A 21,851-nucleotide genomic window follows, 5' to 3' on the forward strand; every position below is an offset into this window, starting at 1 on the left:
GTCTGGCTCTGCTTCTTCCAACTTGTATTTTGAGGTAAATACACTTTATTTACTGTACATAACTACAGATGTATTGATATAGCTGCCAGAGCAAAAGAAGTTCACCCAAGTTCTTCATCATCTGCATGTAAAACTTGAAGGCCGCTTCTTAAACCTAATAAACTTAAAATAAGTTTGCTATTAAATCCAAATCTCATTCTACACATGCTTGCTATGATCCACATATTGTTGACTTTAATATCCCAGGCACATTTTAGACTTTCCATTTAAAATCATTGATTCCCAAAGGAATGTTAATCATGAAGCTTAGTCCCCATGTTTTCAGTGTTCATATCCAAATCCACTGTGTACAAAGTATATACCAAACGTAAAACAAATAGGAATAATGTAGAACAATAATAAACAGAAACAGGTTTTTAGAAATATTTAATTATATTATAGCTAGTTACCACCTTTCATCAATCATGATAGTACCATCAAGAGTAGTGGAATGGCAAAAGTATATTACAAAAGTTAGAAGGATAAAAAAGTTTTTTGCTTTTTTTTTTTAATTTAAGTTATGTTTTAAATGTGCTATTTGTCACTTTATACTTCTGACAAAAGTAGAAAAACGTACAATTAATGCAGCTAATGGAGCTTTATACTATTTATAATTAGTATTAACACACCCAAGGTACACTGAACACAAGAGGAAATCACAAAGGACAACACAGTTTGTTATTGACTCAGACATGACATGCGGCTACTTCAGAAAAATGTTACCACAACCAAACAGATCAAATAAATAATAAACAGTATCACTGTAAACATTTCTCTATTTCCATTTCTTTAAAAACTCATTACACGTTACCAGTTGTCACACACTGTAAATGTGCTGAAGCTTGTTTTACATAGGACTCTTTTAGAAATATTTATATTGCCTGTACATATTGTAATACCTTCTATCAGAAATGTATTTTTCTGTCGTAAAGACAAACATTTGTGCAGCTCAATTTAGTTTTTGTGCTTAAATACTCATCATCAATCTAAAACTCAATAAAAACTTTGGAAATACATACATACATATATACATATAGATAAATATATATACATATAAACATATATATACACTACCGTTCAAAAGTTTGGGGTCACTTCCCTATTGAATCCCATGGCAAAGTGACCCCAAACTTTTGAACGGTAGTGTGTGTATATATATATATATATATATATATATATATATATAAAAAATAAAAAAAATTTTATCAATTAAAAAAAAAAAAATATATATATATATATATTTTTTTTTAATTGATAAAAATTTTTTTGTTGTTATGTTAACTTCAAGCCCTTTTTATTTGGGTAAATGACATCAAGGTCTCTTACACTCTTTATGTTGGAGTGATGGTAAACGGACATTTCACTTGAAGTCCAGCATGGAAGTTTTAGAACCTGAAGAGGTCGATAAAGTGCTGTGGGGAGATGGGCATCAGGCAGCTGTCTGGATCGTTGGCTGTGCATGGATGGCCAAAGTCCTGAGGGAAAGGCAGTAGGCAAATTATTACACTGAAAGGAAATCAGGAAACATTGAAGCAAGAACAGGAAATTCATGTAATTCCAATGTAAACATTCACCGAGTTATAAAAAAGCTACATGAAAGGGATGACACTTTTCATTGCCTACTAATAACTTCTTATGAACTTGACACTACAAGCTGCTTTTTTTGCAACTTTTGAGTTTAGATTACAGAGAAAATTGCTTGTGTTCCCTCTCGAAGAAAATAACTGGTATAATCAGTGTCTGCCAGTGGGAGGTCAGGGGGGTACTCCTAATATGTATGTGTGTATGTGTGTGTATGTATGTTTGGATGGATGGATAGATAGGAAAAAGTTTAAAACTAATCCTTTGAATTCTAACACCAGTCTAAGGTCTGATCGGACAGGGCTGTAGGTCCTGTAAATCCACAAATGTTTAAAGACAGTCAGTGCAAATCAAATAGTTTTACCCTGAAACACCATTGATGACTGTGTGATAAATAAATGTGATGTGTGAGAACTGAATGAGAGTTGGCAGCCCTGTAAGTAATGTTATAAACATCCCAGCATTGGTTACAGCTGCTTTAATGCTGCGCCTTCTCACTGCTGTTTGTTCCTGTCCATCCACAACTTTTACAACTGGTTAGGATACGATTTAATTGGTACATTAAAATGTAAAATTTACACATTTTGTTTGAAACTATAGGTAATTAGTCTCTAATGACTTAACACACAAATTTAGTGACAGATTAACAAACAGCATGTGCAAACTAATCCTGGACATTGACATACACACACAAACATTGGCGTAAATATTTGTGTTAGATAAAAAAAGACAGCTGACTGTTTTCTGCTGACAGCAATCTAACGAAACATGATGGCAAAGTTTACAGATAAGTAGTCCAGATTATGTCACTGTTTACTAAACATCTCTAAATGTGATGACATCAAGTAAAGCTGAGAAGGACACAGGACAGAGATCAACCCATGGAAACAGATATGCGATAATCAGACTGACAGGAAATGAGAAAACATGGCAAATGAAGAAACAGGAACACATGATGGGACAGAAAGTACCTTAAATAACAAAGCCACATGGCGATCCTTAAGGAACCAGGGAGAAGGGGAACCAGGAGGAGAGGGAAAGAAACAGGAAAAAGGGTGGAGGAAAGAAGCGAGAGTTAAACCATTCAGGAACCGAGGACAAAAACAAGTTTGTGGAAAGCAAATATGGGCACAAAGACATTTTAATGATACTACAGGACTAATCTTTGCTTAAAGGAAAGTTACTGTCTGCACAAACATATAGTCACTGCAAGTTATTGCCTCAAAAATTATCTTAGGCTTATCAGTCATTGTGGACAAGCAAGCCATTTATACACATGTGAGCACATGAATTAAAAAATCCTTTCCACTAGGCCACAGGGATTAGCATTACCAGTAGTGCTTACGTGTGCTTATACAGTAAGTGTGATTTGCTTGATCCAGCATGCCTTAATTGGGTGGGAATTTTGTTGGCTATAAGAAAAAAGCATTAGAGCAGGTTTCCTTTTGCACCAGTAAATGAAGTATTTTAAAAAATACTACTATAGAAACTACTATTTGAACTGTGCAGGTTTAATGAACAGTTCACTTTTAGCTGTATGTTGAATTACTAGAGCGCTTTATTGCACTGAAAAGTTAAACCAAACATTCAAACTTCTGCTAAGCTTATTGTCTGTTTTTATCATTTTTCTTTAATCTAAAAAGTCTTTAATTAAAAAAAGTTGCAATGAATAGCAAAAATTTAGACCTGATCAGGTACAAGATCCCTCCCTCATCTAGATGACATTGTTTTTCAGGTAAGACCTTGCTTATTTCAGCATGACAATTCCTGACCACATCCCCCGCATGTATTAAAACACCACGGCTCAGATGCCAAAGCAGCCTGCCTGCAGCTCAGACCTGTCAATCACTGGAAACATTTGGGGATTTATGAAATGAAAAATAGAAGAAAGGAGCTTCAAAACTGATGCAATCTTATATCAAGCAAAATAATAAGACATACCCTGTTGCTTTTAAAACAACAGGAGTTGGTTTCCTGAATTCCCAAATGCTAAAAAGTATGTTTTTACAGACTGACTTCAGTAAAATTCATACTGTGCTTTTCATGACTGTGGTTGACTATTTCCACCATGGGACTGCAGCGCACAAGTTAAAGTCTTCAAATCAGTCAAAACTTAATACAAAGCAAACAAAAGAAACCAAACCTTTCAACCTGCAAGCTGAGGTGACGTTATCAGAGCAGAGGGCACATTTTACTGATCATTATTAGCTGTGCTCAAACATACTCTGTCTAAGCTTGTTTCACTTCAACTCAGTGAGAAATTGAAGCCATAAAAAAAAATATTTCAATGAAATAATGTCTGAATAAGTACTATCAATATGAATGTGTAAAGATGCTTCAGTCTCAACTTTTTGGAAAGAAGCTGTATAAGAAACAATCAATCACTTAATAAAATTGATCAGATTTGATCTTTATTTATTTATTGTTTTCATTTACCTTTAAATAGATTTCTAATTTAAGGAAACAGCAATCATCACATGTTTAATGTGGTTGCATTTAGGCTGCATGTTACCTTCCAGAAGAGGATGCTACAGTGTTTGCAGAAGTGCAAAGTGTCGCCATACTGCTCCTTCATGGGGTAGTGCTTCTGCATGGTGAAATACATCAGCTTCCAGTCCACATTGTCACTTTTGGTTAGGACCAGATTCCTGCAGAACTGTGTGTACAGTGGAATCACACATACAGGAATGGAAACATTTAAACAACCTTTTAAAACCCTGGAGATGTAAATGTAATTAAAAAGGGAACGTAGTGAAATTACAAAAATGAACACATCCTAATTAATAACAGTCCTGTGTTTTTCTATGTGTCTGCTAGTGTGTGCATGAGAGTGAGAGAGGAGAAGGCGGATCATTGAGAGCTTTGAGCAAAGTGGGACAAGCCTGCCCTCTAGTGGTCACCCTTAAAACACCACAACTGCAAGTTTCGAGAGATCAATTCAAATAATTTACAGTGCAGACCTGATGATGAAATATGTCACTAACTCACCGGTTTGTCTGAGAAGTGAAAATGGCAGAGTTTCTTCCACAGTGTCTTGTTCTCACTGAGGATGTGGAACGTAGGTGTGGCCTGTCCCAGGTTTATGATGTCACAGGCATCAGATAACTTACAAAGGATCTTGCTCTGCATGTGTAGTGGCAAGTCATTCAATGACATACCAGTGTACATTTGCTGAGGAAACAATGATGACAAAAAACAAAATCAAGAGTTGTACTTTAGGGTTAATAAACTTTGTGCAAAAACAAAACAACAAAAAAAAACAAAAAAACATTAAATTCAACTTAGAGTTAAAGGCTACATGTCAATTGAGCATTTGGACTTTCTGAGCTGAACAATGGTCTTTAAAGTAATTTACAAAATCACGTTTTAAACTACCTCCTCTCTAAAAAGCAGTACTGATATACAGTCAGCTCACACTGGATATGGGGGGGTGTGTTGAGGCCCAAAATGTCAGGGATGGATTATATTCAGATAAATGCATGCAAACTATTAATGCAAACACCAACGTGCTTTCTACCTTAGGGATCTCTAAGTTGTTGAGCTCCTGCTGCCATTTGACAATGGTCTCCAGGCGGCACAACCAGATGTTAACGTTGCCCACAAGGACGCATCTTCCAACATGGATGGTCAGGCTGTGTAGTGTGGTGCTCAGGTCCTGCAGAAGCTCCTTGACGAGGCGTGGATTGTAGTGGTCCTCTAAAACTGAAGTCCAAATTGAAAAAATAAAGACACAAAATATAAACACAAAACATAAAATTATAAATATATCAGCAAAACAAACAAACAAACAAACAAAAAAAAAAAACACAGGTAACTATAAAAGCGAAGTTGGCCTTTTGGTTTTGTAAGACACTCTTTAGCATGAGGCTGCAGCGATTAACAGGAGAATAGTAAGAAACAGCAACCAGTGGTTGTTTACAGCCTTAGCATTCTTAACATTTCTCTAACATATAAAAGCCCTGGGTTCTGACACTAGAACGCTTTTAAAAAGAAAGGAGTACAGGTAGAATACCTCCACTACATGCATCAACAATAGACATGTTGGCTCTTCTTACCCTTTCGTACAATCTTTTCCAGAATATTAAAATAATTTTTCTGGGCAGCTCCACTCAAAGATGTCAGCTGAGACCTGGCTATGAGCTGAAAAAGCTGTGGGAGAATAGAAAGATAAATTATGACAAAAAGGTAACTGTACAAGTCATAGAGCAAAATTTTTTTAAGAGATGAGTGATCGTCACACTCACCTTTGCAACGTAGTTGAATCTTCTTAAATCCTGAATGGCACTAGAAAAGTCTAGACGGTTGAGAGCTTCACCAAGCGTGCAGTATCCATGTCGCTGTTGATACACAGAAACAAACACATACTGTCTACTAAAGAATGAACTGATTCAACACGAGTCTTTTCTTTTGCAGCAAATATATATCTAGTATGAAAGTCATAATAAAGGCATCAGTACTTACTTCTTTTGTGCTTCCTTTCTGTACATAGATCCACTTATCCCTGAAAGCAACTAAAGAAATAGTGTTTGTGCAGTTTGTATGCAATGTATTTGACTGAATGTGATTTAGACAATACTTAAAACATTAAACATTGTGTGTAAGAAGGATATTTAAGCTCTTTTGTGTGCTCATGTTTAGTTGAGACTCAGTAAATACATTTTATTTTCATTGCACCAATGATGGGTTACACAGTTTAAGATATTTGGAGATACAGAACACACAAATCAATTCTTAAAAACCAGATGCCAACACGGCATTTCCTAAAACCCTAAAAGTTTCCTGTATCTCTCACTTCGGTGCACAAGGCCTTTGATTTTCATACCCCAAACTTCTCCATAAGCCAAAAAAGAAATTATGTGTCACTGAAACTCACACTGGGATTTGGTGTTATTGTTGTAGAAATCCTTTTTCCTCTTTGTACTGGTGAGCTCACACACATCTCCAACAAACAGATTTTCATTGTTGTCACTGCAGAGCCTGTGAACACAGAGGAAACATTTTTGTACCATGAACAGGTTTGTCCAGACGATACAGAAAAAAAAAAAAAAAAAAGTAAACCATCCTCTGCTTCAGCATCCCGATTTTTTTTTTTTTTACCACGTCGTCTTGCCAGGTGAACAGCTGCCATATTATGGAGTTAGCAGAGCCTGTCAATGTGACTGAAATCTACAACTGGACATCCAGAGAACGCAGAGCCAACAAGAGGAAAGTAAACCAACATTAAATGCTCACACTCACAAATCCTATTGCACTGCTGATTTAAGATACTGATTACAGGCACACTAAAAGAAAGACTAACCATGAAGTAAAATTAAAAAAGATAACTGCCATGATAGAGGAAACTGATGCAGATGTCACACATACATCAGAGTTTGAGACAGAAACAGAGATGTGACAACTTTGTTGAATAGCAAGCCTTCTCTATGCAATTCCTGTTCATTTTGTGCTTAACATTTTAACCATGCTATTTCATGCTAATCGTGCCATTTCTGATAAGTAAAACCTTAATCTTTTTAATACTACCTCTACAACCATGTTGAAAGACACATCCCGTAGTCGTGGAAAAGATGTCTGTTTAAGTATTGGCATGCATCAAGCAGAGAAAACATCAAAGGAGATTGTAGAAACTACTAAAATTGAGTTAAGAACTGTCCAATGCATTAGAAAGGTCAGCTGATACCTGAATATACTGAATGAACAAGTTATTTCATCAATGGATTCTTCCCTGATGGCACGGGCATATTCCAAGATGACAATGCCAGGATTCATCAGGGTAAAATTGTGAAAGAGTGATTCACGGAGCATGAGACATCATTTTCACACATGGACTAGCCACCACTGAGTCCACCCCTGAACCCCATTGAGAATCTTTGGGATGGGATTTTTCTGGCATGATAACTATAGAAGCCCAAAATAATTCATACCAATGCAACAATTCTTTTTTATTTAGAGTAATTTTCTGTTTTCCAACCAATTAGTAAATAAATACTTGGCCTAAAGTCATTATTTCCCTTTCTCAGTAATCCATTTCATATGTCTGCAGAGTTGCACTGGGATTTAGGTCTGGACTCTGGTTGGACCATTTTAAAATGTTTTTTTACTATTAATAATTTTTTGGGGCAATTTTAACTGTGTGTTTTAGATCACTGTCTTCTAGTAAGACAGTGTGTTGTAAAACTTGGCCATGGGTAACAACAGATTTTCCAACAAGAAGGTCCCAAAATTCTTAACAGAAAACAACACCAACATTTTGGAATAACTCAGCTAAAGTCCAAACCTAAATCCAGGCAACAATCTGTGGAAGGAAGCAATCTTGAGGAAGCCTTTCAACCTTAAAGACCTGGAGATCATCCTGGGATACTGGTCCAGATTCCCAGTGCAGATGCACAAAGTTCAAGAACGAATATAAAAATGAACGTCTTCAACAAAACAACCAATATTTTTACAAAATCTTGCCTACAGTCTAACATTATAATAGGAATATTGAAACATTCTTAGACATGTTATGAACAACAAAAATACCTAATTAATCCTGAAAAATGTGTCCATAATCAGTGCAGCAAAGCAAGGCTTGCTCCTTTGTTGTTATCCCTGTATAAATAACATTTCAGGACTCCCTCTCTCCATCGTAGTCATTCATAACAATTATAAATGCAATGGATTTAAAATCTTGTTGCACAGCATGTCAAAAGATCTAGTTCTCAGGAATCAAATCCTGGTCTGCAATAGTTTTGGCAGTAATGGGAAAACATTAAAACTGCATTTGTGGTAGTAGGTTTGCTCCAAATGTGAGCCCAGGGTTCATACACAGAATAAAAAAGGACTATAGACACTGTTCTTCATTCAGCTATTCAAGGAATCTATGAAATACTTTGTGTTTAACACAGATTTTTGCTGTGTCAGAGGATTACAGGTTTTGTAGCTGGAAAACACAGACCCTTGAGTGAAAGTAACATGGTATTTATTCTAACAAGTTACACATTCCTAAAACCTGGAAGATATATAGTTACTTCACATTAAAAGATTAATAACATCACGTGGCTTCAGTTGCTACTGAATGACAAAAAACTACTTTTTTCCGGTAACATAAATCGAGACATGTCATCATTTGTCTGAATGAAAACTGTTCAGGATGATTGAACTCTATAGTAATCCCTCGTCTCCTTCTACTCATCTCACTGCCTTATGTACAAACACACATGCAAGTACAATAATAAGACAGAGTCCGTTACAGTGAGGAATGCAATAACCTGGCTTTTATGTGTGTGTGTTGTTTTCTTTTTTTTAAGTTTTGGTGCAAAGGTTACGTGTGGAACTCAAGTCTTTACAAAGCTAATAAAAGACATAATAGCGGCAACAAAATTTAAAGGGATTTATGGGCATTTAAACTGATTCCAGCAATTACACTTTACAGATGTTTTCATGTAGAATTTAGTGTATGTTTTACAAAGTGCAGAATGATGCCTTTAAAAAATTCAGACCATCACAGAAACAAAGTTTCAAACTCAAAACTGTCACCTATCTGGCACTTGAGTGTTTTCATAAATAAGTGACAGACATCTGTTGACATTCACACAAACACACACTATGGTGTGTGACAAACCACTGGTGGAACACTGTACCTCTTTTGCATGACGTCACTGGCTTTTCTTGGTGGGATTGGGTTTGGAAAGCAGCCAATTTGAAGAGATGATGTCATTAGTTATTGTCCAAGGCCGTGTCCTTTGCCTCTCTGTTGAAAAGACTGCTGACAACCTCATGTGATACTGTGAGTTACTGTCGGTTGGCTGATCAATACAAGAGGCGAGAATGTGGCGTAAGGGAGATATCACCAGTTTCTGCTGGGATTCCAGTAATGCTTGCTCAACAACCAATATCCAGAATATAAGCAGCTCTGGTCTTTACAAGCTAAACAACTCAGAACAGTCGTGACTACTGTGTGAATCAAAGTCTGGCAGTGCCTTACAACGATCACAGAAGCTGTTACTAAACAGTGGACAGTAATTTGTTGGTCAGGACTTCTTGCGGGCTGCACAGTGGTGTGGTGTTTAGCACCATGGCCTCATAGCAAGAAGGTTGATGGTTCGAACCTCGGCTGGGGGGAGGTTTCAACAGTGGCTTTCAGTGTGGAGTTAGCATTTTCTCTCTGTGTTTTCTCCGGGTACTCCAGTTTTCTTCCCACCGTCCAAAGACATTTATGTTAGTTAAAATTGGTCACTCTAAATTCTCCCTAGTAGCATGAGTGGTTGGTCTGTGGCCCTGCAATGGACTGGTGACCTGTCCAGGGTGTACCCTGCCTCTCGTCTACTAACTGCTGGGATAGGCTCCAGCTTCCTCATGACCCTGAATTGTACTAAGCAAGACAGAAAATGGATGGACTTCTTGCTAAACTATTCACATTCTATACTTTGACCAGTCAAAGGTAAAGTTTGACTTTTACATTAGATCATTACTTTGGATCATTACATTATTGTTACATTAGACTGAAGCAACAAGCCGCCATTTTTGGCACTTTAATAAATCAGCTAATATACATTGTATAACAGATATTTTCTGGTGAACAAAAAGACTTTCAGTCCAAAAAATAACTAAAATGGAATGACCGTATTCATTTGAAATATTTCTCCATTTTCAAAATGTCCTTAAAGACAAAACCGTACAATAGATTTTAAAAAAAGGTGTAAAATGCCAAATAAATGTAAAAACAAGAAAGATGACCCAAGTTAACAAGTGTTACTTGTGTACAGTATAACTTTGCAAAAATATATCTCACTACACTTAACTGTTCCTCTATAAACAAAGTACCGCAATAAGGAAGTGTAGACAAATAGATGAAGAAAGAGAACCGCCCTTTTGTCTCTCCATTACTGCAGCCATTGCCAGTTGATCTGCATGAAAGTAGTGCATGTTTCCTGCTGAAAACAAGGCAAGCTCTCCTGCTGGGATGCAACACAGACTGGCAAAAACGTGTTTTTTGGTTCAGCTGCTCTCAAAGAAGAGTAGTAATTAAAGTGGATCAACCCTTCAGTTAGAGGGAATGTATTTTAAAAGCACACAATGGGTACTGATTGATACATTTGTCAGAAAGACTGGTATGTTAACATCTGACAACTTCAGTCAACCAGCAAAGATTCATGCTTTAACCATCTATACCGATGTTTAAAGTTCGAGTGATGTGTAGTTTCTTCCTGGATAAGGAAGGAATGAGCTCAGCATTGTCTTTATTAGTGATATTAAGGGGTAAAAAAAACACAAACCAACATAAAAAAAAACAACATCAGGTAAGAGCCCATTTTGAGATGCACTACACTAAATTTGTAAATCAATCATAAAGTTAAATGAAGGCCAGGAAATCTTAGCTTTACATGTAATCTCAGGTGTGTACAGGTAAAGTCAGTTTAATTATGTGACACACATTTATTGTATTCAGTTTGCATATATGTAATGCTTTAAAAATGTTGAGGACATAACTATACCTAACCTAAATACCTGATCTAAATACCTGATGATACCAGTTGCTGTACACTTTAACAAAAAATGCTGGTACTTTGATGCTTTGCATCATCTAAATTATTAGGGAAATATTCTAATTCAAAATCACTTCTAAAGTGAGTGGTTTTTACTTCTGCCATTGATAACTCTTGGATATTATATTCTGTTTTTCCAAATTTTTTGTCAAAAACAATAATTTCCTGAAAAATCAATGTTATTGCACCTGAATTATTTTGGATTTCAGCTCTAACAGGATACGGTTGGTTATTATATATAATTACCCTACCCAAGTTCCAACCCTCTGTTTTCAAATGTATGTTGCCATGGTGACTCTCTGGTCACAATACACTACAACTATGGGTTGCAGATCACCTCATTAAAGATTGTGCTATGGATAAGAACAGACTGAAGTGTTTCTTTCTGAAAGGGAGTAGCCTTGGCCTCATCAGTGTGTGCAGTTTTGTCCAGAACCCCTGGACTCTATTCCACAGACAGTTAACCCTTTAGCATTCCAGTGGGTCGCAGGTGGGTCACTTTGGGTGTTCCTGCAATATTGCAGGAATGCCAGGGAATTAAGCATCTCTGCAACAGGTTGCTGAAACACTTCCCTCCTGTTGATAGATCTTAAATATCATCATTACCCTCAGGGAGACTCAACTTGCAGCCAAGTTGTACTGTGGCTCAAAGTAATATATCAACAACAGCAAGCAACAACAATCTGTGAGCTGCAATAAAAGATAATATATAGTTAAGTCAAAACAGCCTCAATGGCCTGAGAGTTCTAGACACCAATCATGCAGTCATAACAGATCGCCTCCGTGCTACGCCATCTCGATCCATTAATTTCCTGTCAGCTCTCCACCATGTTTAGTTTAATGATGGGAAAAATCCTCACAAAATACTTTCAGTGTTATTTGTGGAAGCTGTACAGCATCTCAGAAACAAGTCAACATTCAGAGTGAGCTTTGGCAGTCAGTCAACTAAAGTCAGTCCACTTCTAAACAAAACTGTGGAACTACATAACATGCAATTATATCCTGAGAGGAAAACACTGCTTAATAGCTTTCTGTAAATATAATATTTCTGTGTGCAATATAAATCTATTTTTTTCAATTTATACAAGTAGTCTTCATCGGTAAGTTAAAAGAATAAATAAAATTAAAATATTACCTTCAAAAAGTTAGGACAAAAAGAAGGAACAATAAAAGCAACCTGCTTCATGCATATTTTATTCTGGTCTTTGAGTATAACTATCTTCATGATATAGTGTCCACAAACTGCTGACAATCTAATCTAGCATATCTAATAAATTGCATGCATCCTGTCTAACTGTCCATGATACATTTTGAGAAATCAAAGGTGTCACTAAACATAACATTATGAGATTTGGCTGAAAATTTTCTCCAGAACTGGAAAATACTAACAGCAGAGATGAGAGAGCATTTGTGTGCTGCAGAGAAATAACAATACTGAGGACTATAAGGAAAACACTAGAGCTACTCTGTGCATGACGTGTCAATTGTGTGCACCTTGTGTAATTAAAAAAGATGTTTTATGCATTAAAAATGTTTTATGCAGTTAGCTGAAGCTCATAAAATCTGGTAAAAAAATAATCAAACATAAATATTATCAGACAGAGCACTGATCCAACATTGTCAGACTCTGTGTGACTATATGACACGGATGTAACACTAGATGTGGAGTCAGATGTTGGTCTTTTGTTTATATTTCAGATGAGCTAGTGAATTATTAAAGAAGGTGAAATAGTGAACACTTGCTGTGTTATCACCTGCTGTAACCATTTTTATTACCTGCAAGAAAAATTAACCTCTGAAAATGTGATATTTTTCTGCTTTCCACCTTAGAAGTGAAACAGAGGTGAGGATGCTGAATTAACAAAGAGGCATCGGATGGCACCGATATCAGCTGTAAGAAGAGAAGACTTAACCTACTCCAACATGTTTCCCCACATGTTGGTGTGATCATCACTTTTTCACATAATGGCAAAGAAGTTTACGAAATACTAGATTGTCATCCTAACTGGGTATGATCTTTACACTGCTGGCACATAATAATAAAAGTACCAACAACTGTTCTAAATGACTTAATATTGTTTTGTTCTGTACAATCTTCAACCTGACATTCATCTGGTCCATCAGCATTGGAAAAAAATTCTGATGATGACATGTAAAGTTAATATGACAACTACTATTCATACATGTAGAAAAACTTATAAACTTACGCTTTCAAGTCTATTTCACTGTTGTTGTCCTCCAAGTCTTCTCCAAAGAGCTCAATTCTTTTCCAGCCATGTTCTGTCTTCGTCCAACTCCATCCTGGAGACCTCCAGTCTTTGCCTAAGAAAGGCATATTAGCTGGGTAAGGGAGGTCAGTGAACAGAGAGGGCCGCTGACACTCCAAACACCTGGAGGATTAACCAGAAAAAAAAGAATCATCTTTGTGATATGGATCACAGAGGCAAAGAAAAGCTTAAACATTTGAATATTACAAGTGACTACTAAATGGCAGAAATATTCTTATTAAAATTTAAATAAAAATTCTTCACAACTGCTGTTTTCAGCAATGAACTATACTTAAGCTGCTTCTATTAATTTAAAACTAAACTTTCAGGTCCACAAGTGGTAATTGAAGTTGGCTGACTGGAAAACGATTTGATTAAAAAGAAGTTTAAATAAACAACTATAAACCACAGACTAGTATCTGAACATTAACTCATTTTCCAAATCCTTCAGTAATTCTATGTAATTGATGGTTTTCAAAACCAAACAAATTAGAGCAACAAATTTAGTAAAAGGCTAATATTGCAATTGCAATTATGAGTGGTCAGTGGCATTTCCTTTGCTTCTAGGGATTTTCTCCACGGCCTGCCATTCCATCATAAATGCCAGGAGGATGAATATGAGGGCACGGAATGTATTCAATCCTGTTTTGACACTGTTAATGATTAAATATTGAAAAGCTAAGTGTGCAAAGCTGTCTTTAAAATAACTCGTATAATAACAAGCTGTGACGCATTTATGAACTTGAGCATTTGCTCAGTAACAGCAGAAGAACGAGGGCTCTGAAAATGAAGGTAAAACAAAGATGTCAGTCAGCTTACTGGATTTAATCGCGACACGAACAAATTAAAGAATCAAACTTAAACTAACAACCTGCTTGGAATTTCAAACAACAAAAAAACAAAACATTAGTGCTTAACAAACCTTAGAAGTGAGACGACTCCTGTGTTGTACCGTCTGCCTCTGTTTCTCCCCTCTCCAGCCTGCCTTGCAGGAGATATTGACGGAAGTAAATCCAGCGCTTTGTTCCCGCCCCCTGCTGCTTTGTGATTGGACAACATGTCTGTATTTATTTTGTTGCTACCCAGAATTGCTTTTCTGATTGGAGTTCCAAGTCCGTCATTCATTTTTTTTATCCTCTCTGTTTTGGGGCTTCATATATATATATATATATATATATATATATATATATATATATATATGTGTGTGTGTGTGTGTGTGTGTGTGTGTGTGTGTGTGTGTGTGTGTAAGTTATTTAACCCCAGTTCATATTTTTATGATCTGTGTATGTTTTAGTTGTTGGATTTTCCGTAGTACAATTCACCATTCGTACTACACTGTACTGATCTTTTGAAAATTGTTTCTGAACCTATATTGTCCCTGTCCTTCCATATAATCTGTATTTTTTCTTTTTGTCAAAGATGCAGTAATGTAGCCACTTGTAAACTTGTTCTGAGTGGATCAGTGGAAAAATCTAATAAATTTTATGTGTGGATTCACTTCTGATAAACGATCATATTCTTGGCGTTATAAAAGGAAACGACATGTCTAAAGACATAGATTAGTTCATTTAATATATCTTGCTTAAGCAGAAGAAGCAGCGAGCGAATGAAAGCAGCCAGAAAAACAAGGAGGCATATTAATTTATTACAAGAACAATAAACTCAGGATTTGGATTGTACCCTGGATTTTACCCAGGATTGTAAAGTCAGAAAGGGGGAAAGGTTTTGAAGTCTTTATTGACCTTTTCTTCTTGTTCAGAGGCACACATCTTCTCATTATGCTCAGTCACTTTGTTCTTATCCCCTTTTGGCTTCAGCAATAACTAATTTTCATCATGTTTTTCTTGCAGGCTTGTCAGTTGTTCCAGAGCATTCTGGAAAAGGGGAATTTTGATCTGAAGCTCTTTATCCTACATGTCACAGGTTTTCTGGCAGTCACTCAACTTTTTCTCTGTCTGGTCCAGCTGTTCGTCCAAGCACTGAGCTCGTGCCTGCAGTGAAGCATTTTCTAAGCTCACCTTGCTGAACTTTCCTTCCATGATTCTGAGGTCTTTCTTAACCTTTTTGAGTTCTTGTTCAGTGGCACATATCTAATGCACTGTGCCTGTGGTCATGAAGTGTTTTGAAAGACTTGTTTCCCAACACACATGAGTCTGTCTGCCACCCACTCTGAACCCCATCAGTTTGCCTACAGGGCGAACTGATCTACAGATGACGCCATCCCCATAACCCTCCACTTCAGGGAAGCTATGCAAGGCAATCCGTCAAACTCGAGCGGTGTCCCAGTTGCATGTATGTATATGTATATGTATATATATATATATGCAGGTTAATTGGCAACAGGTCAGACACACAATTGGCTGTGAAAAGAACAATGTAAAAATTTTAGATAGAGATGATGGGTGGATAGATTTCATAAGGCACAATGTTAGAAGATGGAAAGAATCCAGAGTAATTTCTATAAACTATGAATTGATTCCTCAGGCTTAGGTGACACTGCGTAAACAAGCAAAACAAATGTGATTCATTAGTGATTGGCTCTGAGCCACTGCAGTGATTATGAAAGCCATTATCAGTTAATACAGTTTGTCACTGCTATATATATATATATAACTATACAAGAATCAGAAACTTCTCTGATACTTTTTCTGGGTTCATGCTTGTTTAAAATGTACTGTGGTGAAGTATAAAATTGTTCTGTGGTCTAGTGAATTAAGGTCTGAATTTCTTTTTGGAAAGTACGAATGCTGAAGTCTCTGAGCGCACAATTCAAAAGCCAGAATGATATGATAGCATGGGGTGTTCATTCATGGCATAGATATGTTTCCAATGAGACAAATTTTTTTTCAGGGAAGTTCTTGTCTGTTCAGCAATATAATGCCAAACCACAAGTTTTAGCACCATAAGTCTCAAAAGAACTGAGGTATTTAACTGGCCTGTCTTAAATCCCGGCCTGCATCCTACTGACATTAATAACCAAAAACTATGACAACTGTTAGGCAGTTTAAATTCTATACTGTGCAAGAATGGGGAAACATTTCCTTTTTTAAAAAAAAACATTTGTTGGTCTCCTCAGTTCACAAAAGCCTACAGGGTGTTGTTAAAAGATGAGTTGAAGCAACACAGTGGCAAACATGCTCCTTCCTTTAAAACAACAAAAAAAAAAATAAAGCATAGAAACATTGTGCATAATAAATTTGATCAGAACTAAAATTAGAAGCTTCAGCATTTGATATAATAGCTTAACAACTTTAGATTTTTTTTTTTTACTTGTACTGTCCAGCGTTATAGCAAGCATGATGATGGTCTGGCTGCTGTGTTGTGCCGAACAAAATGGCTTTGCCAAGGGGTATAAGGGTTTAAGGTTCGTCTTGATAATCAGACGTTTTCTTTTTATTTATCTTATTTATTTATTGTGAATTATGGAATTTTCTTTAATCTTGATGGACCTGACTGGAGGGGACAGAAAAAATGGAGAATAATGAGGAGAAGTAAAAAAGAAAGTAGAAAAGATCAGTGATGAGTGAGATTGTGCAAATGCAACCAACACCTCTCCAGAGGCTAGAGGCAGATTAGGGCAGCCCAGAGACCCGGGCGATCAGCAACAATCCCGGAGCACGAACCCAAGCCACCCCACTGCAAAGTTGACCACGGACCCACCCAGAAGGTGGCAGAGGAAGGCCACAGCCATAGCCCCCTGCGGCCACGGGACACAGGCCCCGGTGGGCCAAGATCAGCAGCCCCCTCCCCCGCCAGGCACCTGCCATTCAGGACTGCCAGAGCGAAGGCCAGAGCGAAGGGCCCAGGGCCCCAAGAGCCTAGAGATGTTCCCCCTTGCCTTTTATTAAGCCATTTCTTAAATTAATTTATTTTATTTAAGTGTCTTATGTGCAGAGTTGTGATATAGTGGTCTGATTTCTTTGTAGTTACTTTATATTTGAGTTTAATCTTCAACAATAATCTTTTTGTGACATTGCAACAAAATAATAAACTCAGCATATTTTCATATTGTATGAGCATGACATGGAAACTTATAAAACTTAACACATACAGTGAGAGTGGATATGTCAGTTTAGCAGCAGTTAACTGAAATTATTTATGCTTAAATCACAGCAGATAGGAATTATCATTCAAAGCCTTAGATCCCAAGACAATCTTACTCAGGTATTAAGTCAAGTCTTTTAGAACTTAGAACTTAGTTAATGAAAATTTAAAGCAGTCAAGTCATAAAGCTGAGGTAACGTAATCTCATGAGTTCTGAGTATCCTGCAGGATAATATTTAAAACTGAGCTTTGTAAGAACAAATTAACTGAGATTGTAAGACAGTGTGTTATTTCAGCAGTCTTTGTCTTACTTTAGGGAAAGTAGTTTCCCTACTTTATATAGGGAAACTACAGTTTCCCTCCAAATGTCCTTTCAGACTGGTTTATGATAAGTTCTCTTGCCTGGCTCATTTGTAATCACATAGGGCCTCCTAGATTCTAGCAGTTAGCTGGAATCAGTCTTGTGGTAGGATACTGCCCTCCTAAGGCCCAATTTGCTTAATTCAAGCTTAACTGTTTTGCTAATTATATCTATTGGCCTATTACTGTACATTACATATACTTTTAGTTAAAAAAACAAAACAAACAAACAAAAAAAGCAAACAAACAAAAAAACAAAGCAAACAAAAAAACTAACAAACAAAAAAAAATACCCATTGTTCTTATACAGGCTGGCATTTTTCTTAAATGCAGTAAAATTAATTAATCAGCATCAGAAAAAACATGAGTGAATTCTCAGCCTCAGCTAACACTCCCAAACAACTCTAACAAAGGCAACATGCCTACTCTGTTGAATCATCCATAAGCAAACTCTGGACTGAACTGACACTAGGGTTTACTTTGTAATCAAATTATTGTCTGGAAGTTACCCCATAGTTTTTTTTAAAGCCACTGAAATGTTAGGCACTACTTTTTCATAACTCAAATTACTGGGTTCTGGAAAATAAAAACAAACAAGCAGAGCGGGCAGGACATGACTTGTTGGATGCTAAACAGATGTGCAGAAGTCAAAAATGCACCTACAAACAGTGATTTGCATAGTCTACTCTAATCTACTTTATAAATACTGTTAGATTCTAGCTCTGCAAGAGAGAAACAGTGGTTATAAAAAATAAAGTAAACAAGAGTCTTTCTGTTGTTTCTGTTGTGTCACGGCCTCTGAACTTCAAAGATTCTGCAAAGAAACTTGGCAAACAGACAGAAAAAGCGGTGCGGAGACTAAGCAGCCGTGGACTGGGAGGGAAGTGGAGATACAGTTTCAACAGGTCACTGGACATAAGCCAATCAGATTATTAGGCACATTCCTCTCACACACACATCTTAGTGATTAGTTGATAGTTTTTCTGGAAAAATGATTACATATTTCAGGCTTGCCTGGTCTTGTGTTGAATGGCTTAACTAACTTGATTTTTGTCACATGACCACTATAACATGAGGAGCTGGTCTGTTTCACACACAGACTTTTTAAAAATCTTGGTAAATTGTGGTTGTATGTGGGTTTTGTGTGTGTGTGATGGAATGCATACCTTTCACCTGGAGAAAATAGGGAGTACACTAGTCATTGGATTATGAACTTAAAAGGCATGTTACATAAACTGTGATTTAAAGACCCTTTAATGCTTGTGGTAGTCAGAAAACCCTGCAGAGGAACAAAATTTATGAACATCAGTGTGAGACATCCTTAAATGTTTCTGTCAGGAATCACAAGGCCATGAGCCCTAAAGCCTTTTATCTGGATAGAATTATTGTTGCGCCTTCATTTTAATTATACCTTTTACAAATGGTAGTGTGAAGTAATGGAATAGTAATAAATAAAATGCTTTACAAGCCAGTTAGAGGCTGTTAATGAAAGGAGAATTTCTGGTCCAGACTGAAAAATCCCTTTGAGTTACAGATTGTACAGAATCATTTACCAGTACTTTAAGTTCACCTGTTAATTATTAAAATATTTAATGCATGTTTATGGCAAGTTACATTGTAGATGAAAGCAGCTGTATGGTTAAAATAGACTTTAATGGAGGAGTGCTACAACTTTTAAGTTATAAATGAATTACTGAATGCTTGTACATAGCTTAAAGACATTTTATCCATTTAATTTACAAAGTATATGGTCCAAAATAATATTCTTTAGTCCTCAGCAAGGACTGATTGATAGCTTAAAAATATTTGCTCTGCATTATTATCATGTGAGAAAAGGAAAACAACACCCAAATTGTTTGCATTAGCAGCTTTTTTTTTGTCTACTCTGTTAGCATCCTCTCAATTTGAACATCATTCTACATGTCTTCAAATTTGCAGATGTGCATCCTTGGTCAGATTTACACCACCAATCAAAAGTTTGGACACACTTTGTCCATTGGATTTAACGGGGAAGTGTGTCCAAACCTTTGACTACTATTGTAACTCAAAGCTCTAACTTTAAAACTTTTCATTCATGCTTAAATAATATAAAATGACATTTTTTTCCAAATAAAAGTAGAATAATACATACAGTCATGAAGAAAATTGTATTTGATAATAATAATAATAATATTTGATAATTGCAGAGATTTTGTTTGTATGTTTTATCTGGCAAACGAAGAAAGTATTCAGGAAGTTTCATGTAAATCTGAACAAAAATTCTAACTTCATTTGTCCTCTGGGATGTCAGGTGCATTTGACTCACATGCATTTATATGTGTACTTGCACCCTCGACTGCTCAACAGACGTAAGCAACAACAATGCAGTCACTACCAACGTCTTAAGAGTACCCCTTGCTCACTGCTAAGGTTGTATGATGTAGGCCTCTGTAAAAAGATAAAAATCAATCAAGTGCTCGTAACTTTTTTCCAGTCTCTGTTGCATTTTTGCAGCTGTACAGCCATTTGATAATCCGTGCATTGCGCTCAATAACTGATGGGCCCTGACAGATCGTTTTTTGTAACTCATCCTCCAGTAGCCCGTTGCTGTCACCACTGTCTCTTGAGAAGCCATCATCTGACGTGGAGATGCTAACGCTCCGAATGTTTATTGCAATTTCATCCGAGTGTGCTGAGAAGTTCTCCTTCCCTAAAGACTCAATGACCTCACCATCCAAGCCGCAGTACTTGAAAAATGCATCAAAGTCTGCAAAGTTTTTGGAGTACCTGGAGCTGATGTCAGAGTGGGAACGACTGACCCCCTTGCCAGACCTCGTTTGAAGCTCAGGAACTGCAAGAAGACCACCAGCTGTTGGCTGAGCCCCAGAATTGCTGCTTTTGGTTGTGCTTGCTTCTGTAACTCCATTTGACCTCTTCTCTATCTGAGTGGTAACTACACGTGAGCCACATTCCGATGTTCTTCCCTCAGGTGTGGTGATTTTCTCTTTGCTGACTTCAGACTCACACTCCTTTTCTGTGGCCTCAGGTAATGGGACATTTTTATTTACAGAACTAAGCAGCACCTTACGAGTTATGTGGTGTTTCCTCTCGTTTGCTGACGCTTTGAGCAACTCACATTTCTGTCTGTAAAGTAAAAGTGAGTCTGGTCGTTTTTTAGAGCTTGACCGACGCACTTGAGAGCAGTCTTGTGCAACACTTGTATAGTCCGTTGAGACACAAATCCCACTTGAAGACCCAATGCTACTCACAGAAGCAGACCCAACACTAATCACTGGCTCCTGAGTTGAGCTGACCACTTGTTGGCTTTTGACATATTTTGGCTTGCTTGCAGCGAGCCTCTCCACCGCACTCATGCCTGCTTTAGTCTCATTCTCCAGTTCCATTTGCTTCCGAAGGTATTCCGGACCCTTCCCAAGGATTTTTGTGGTGTCACTATTTGTCTCCATTGCGGTTTTATGAATGTGTCGAATCTGTTATTTCCAAAGAGCAGGTAATCCTTTAGTGTACAATCTGTTCAGAGTTATAGCTGAAAGATTCCAGACAAGCCCGCTCTTTGCCTGAGCACGAGTCACAACAGGAGACTTCACCTTTTCTTGTTAAACACACCTCACATCACCCCACCCATCCTACGCAAGGATTGTTTTAACCAAACACAGGCCCGTTCAAAGTACACCTGATACCACCACAAGTGAGAACAGTGAAAGCTGACACTACTGATACTTTTTTCCTCTCATTCTTGGGAATGTGGGACCTTTGTTGCTTTGTTGCTCAATACTAGACACAATCTCAAATCCTCTAAAAAAAACTGGTTTTGGACCTATCTAAATTTCTTGTCTATTTTCTTTAATGCAGGTATTTACATGACAAACTGACTCATTAAACTCACTTACTGGTTTTTGTGGTAAAAAAAAATGTGCAATAAGATTAACCCCAGTTTGTCAATCCTTAAATTATATGTGGTGTGTTTGACGCACCACACTGGGTTTGTTAAAGACAGGTAGATAATAAGTATTTGTTAAAGTACTATCAAAAC

General features: G+C 37.0%; 2 protein-coding genes across 3 annotated transcripts; both read right to left on the bottom strand.

The window, feature by feature from the left end:
* Positions 1-1,269: 1,269 nt before the first annotated feature.
* On the bottom strand, positions 1,270-14,445 carry fbxo25 (F-box protein 25). Of its 2 annotated transcripts, XM_041976632.1 has the most exons (11): positions 14,337-14,445; positions 13,355-13,537; positions 6,494-6,597; positions 6,082-6,131; positions 5,865-5,957; positions 5,676-5,769; positions 5,138-5,322; positions 4,609-4,791; positions 4,133-4,276; positions 2,592-2,618; positions 1,270-1,514 (listed from the first exon to the last, which is right to left on the bottom strand). In XM_041976632.1, the coding sequence occupies exons 2-11, from the start codon at positions 13,480-13,482 to the stop codon at positions 1,425-1,427; spliced, it is 1,098 nt and encodes a 365-aa protein (XP_041832566.1). In that variant the 5' UTR covers positions 13,483-13,537; positions 14,337-14,445; the 3' UTR covers positions 1,270-1,424. The 2 variants fall into 2 exon arrangements, with proteins under 2 accessions (XP_041832566.1, XP_041832567.1); XM_041976633.1 differs by lacking the exon at positions 2,592-2,618.
* A 5,079-nt stretch (positions 14,446-19,524) lies between these two features.
* Positions 19,525-21,392, bottom strand: fam110c (family with sequence similarity 110 member C). Its single transcript, XM_041975015.1, has one exon. The coding sequence runs from the start codon at positions 21,262-21,264 to the stop codon at positions 20,263-20,265; it is 1,002 nt and encodes a 333-aa protein (XP_041830949.1). The 5' UTR covers positions 21,265-21,392; the 3' UTR covers positions 19,525-20,262.
* Positions 21,393-21,851: the final 459 nt, after the last annotated feature.

This window comes from Melanotaenia boesemani, chromosome 22 (genome assembly GCF_017639745.1).
Source record: "Melanotaenia boesemani isolate fMelBoe1 chromosome 22, fMelBoe1.pri, whole genome shotgun sequence".
NCBI classification, from domain to species: domain Eukaryota; kingdom Metazoa; phylum Chordata; class Actinopteri; order Atheriniformes; family Melanotaeniidae; genus Melanotaenia; species Melanotaenia boesemani.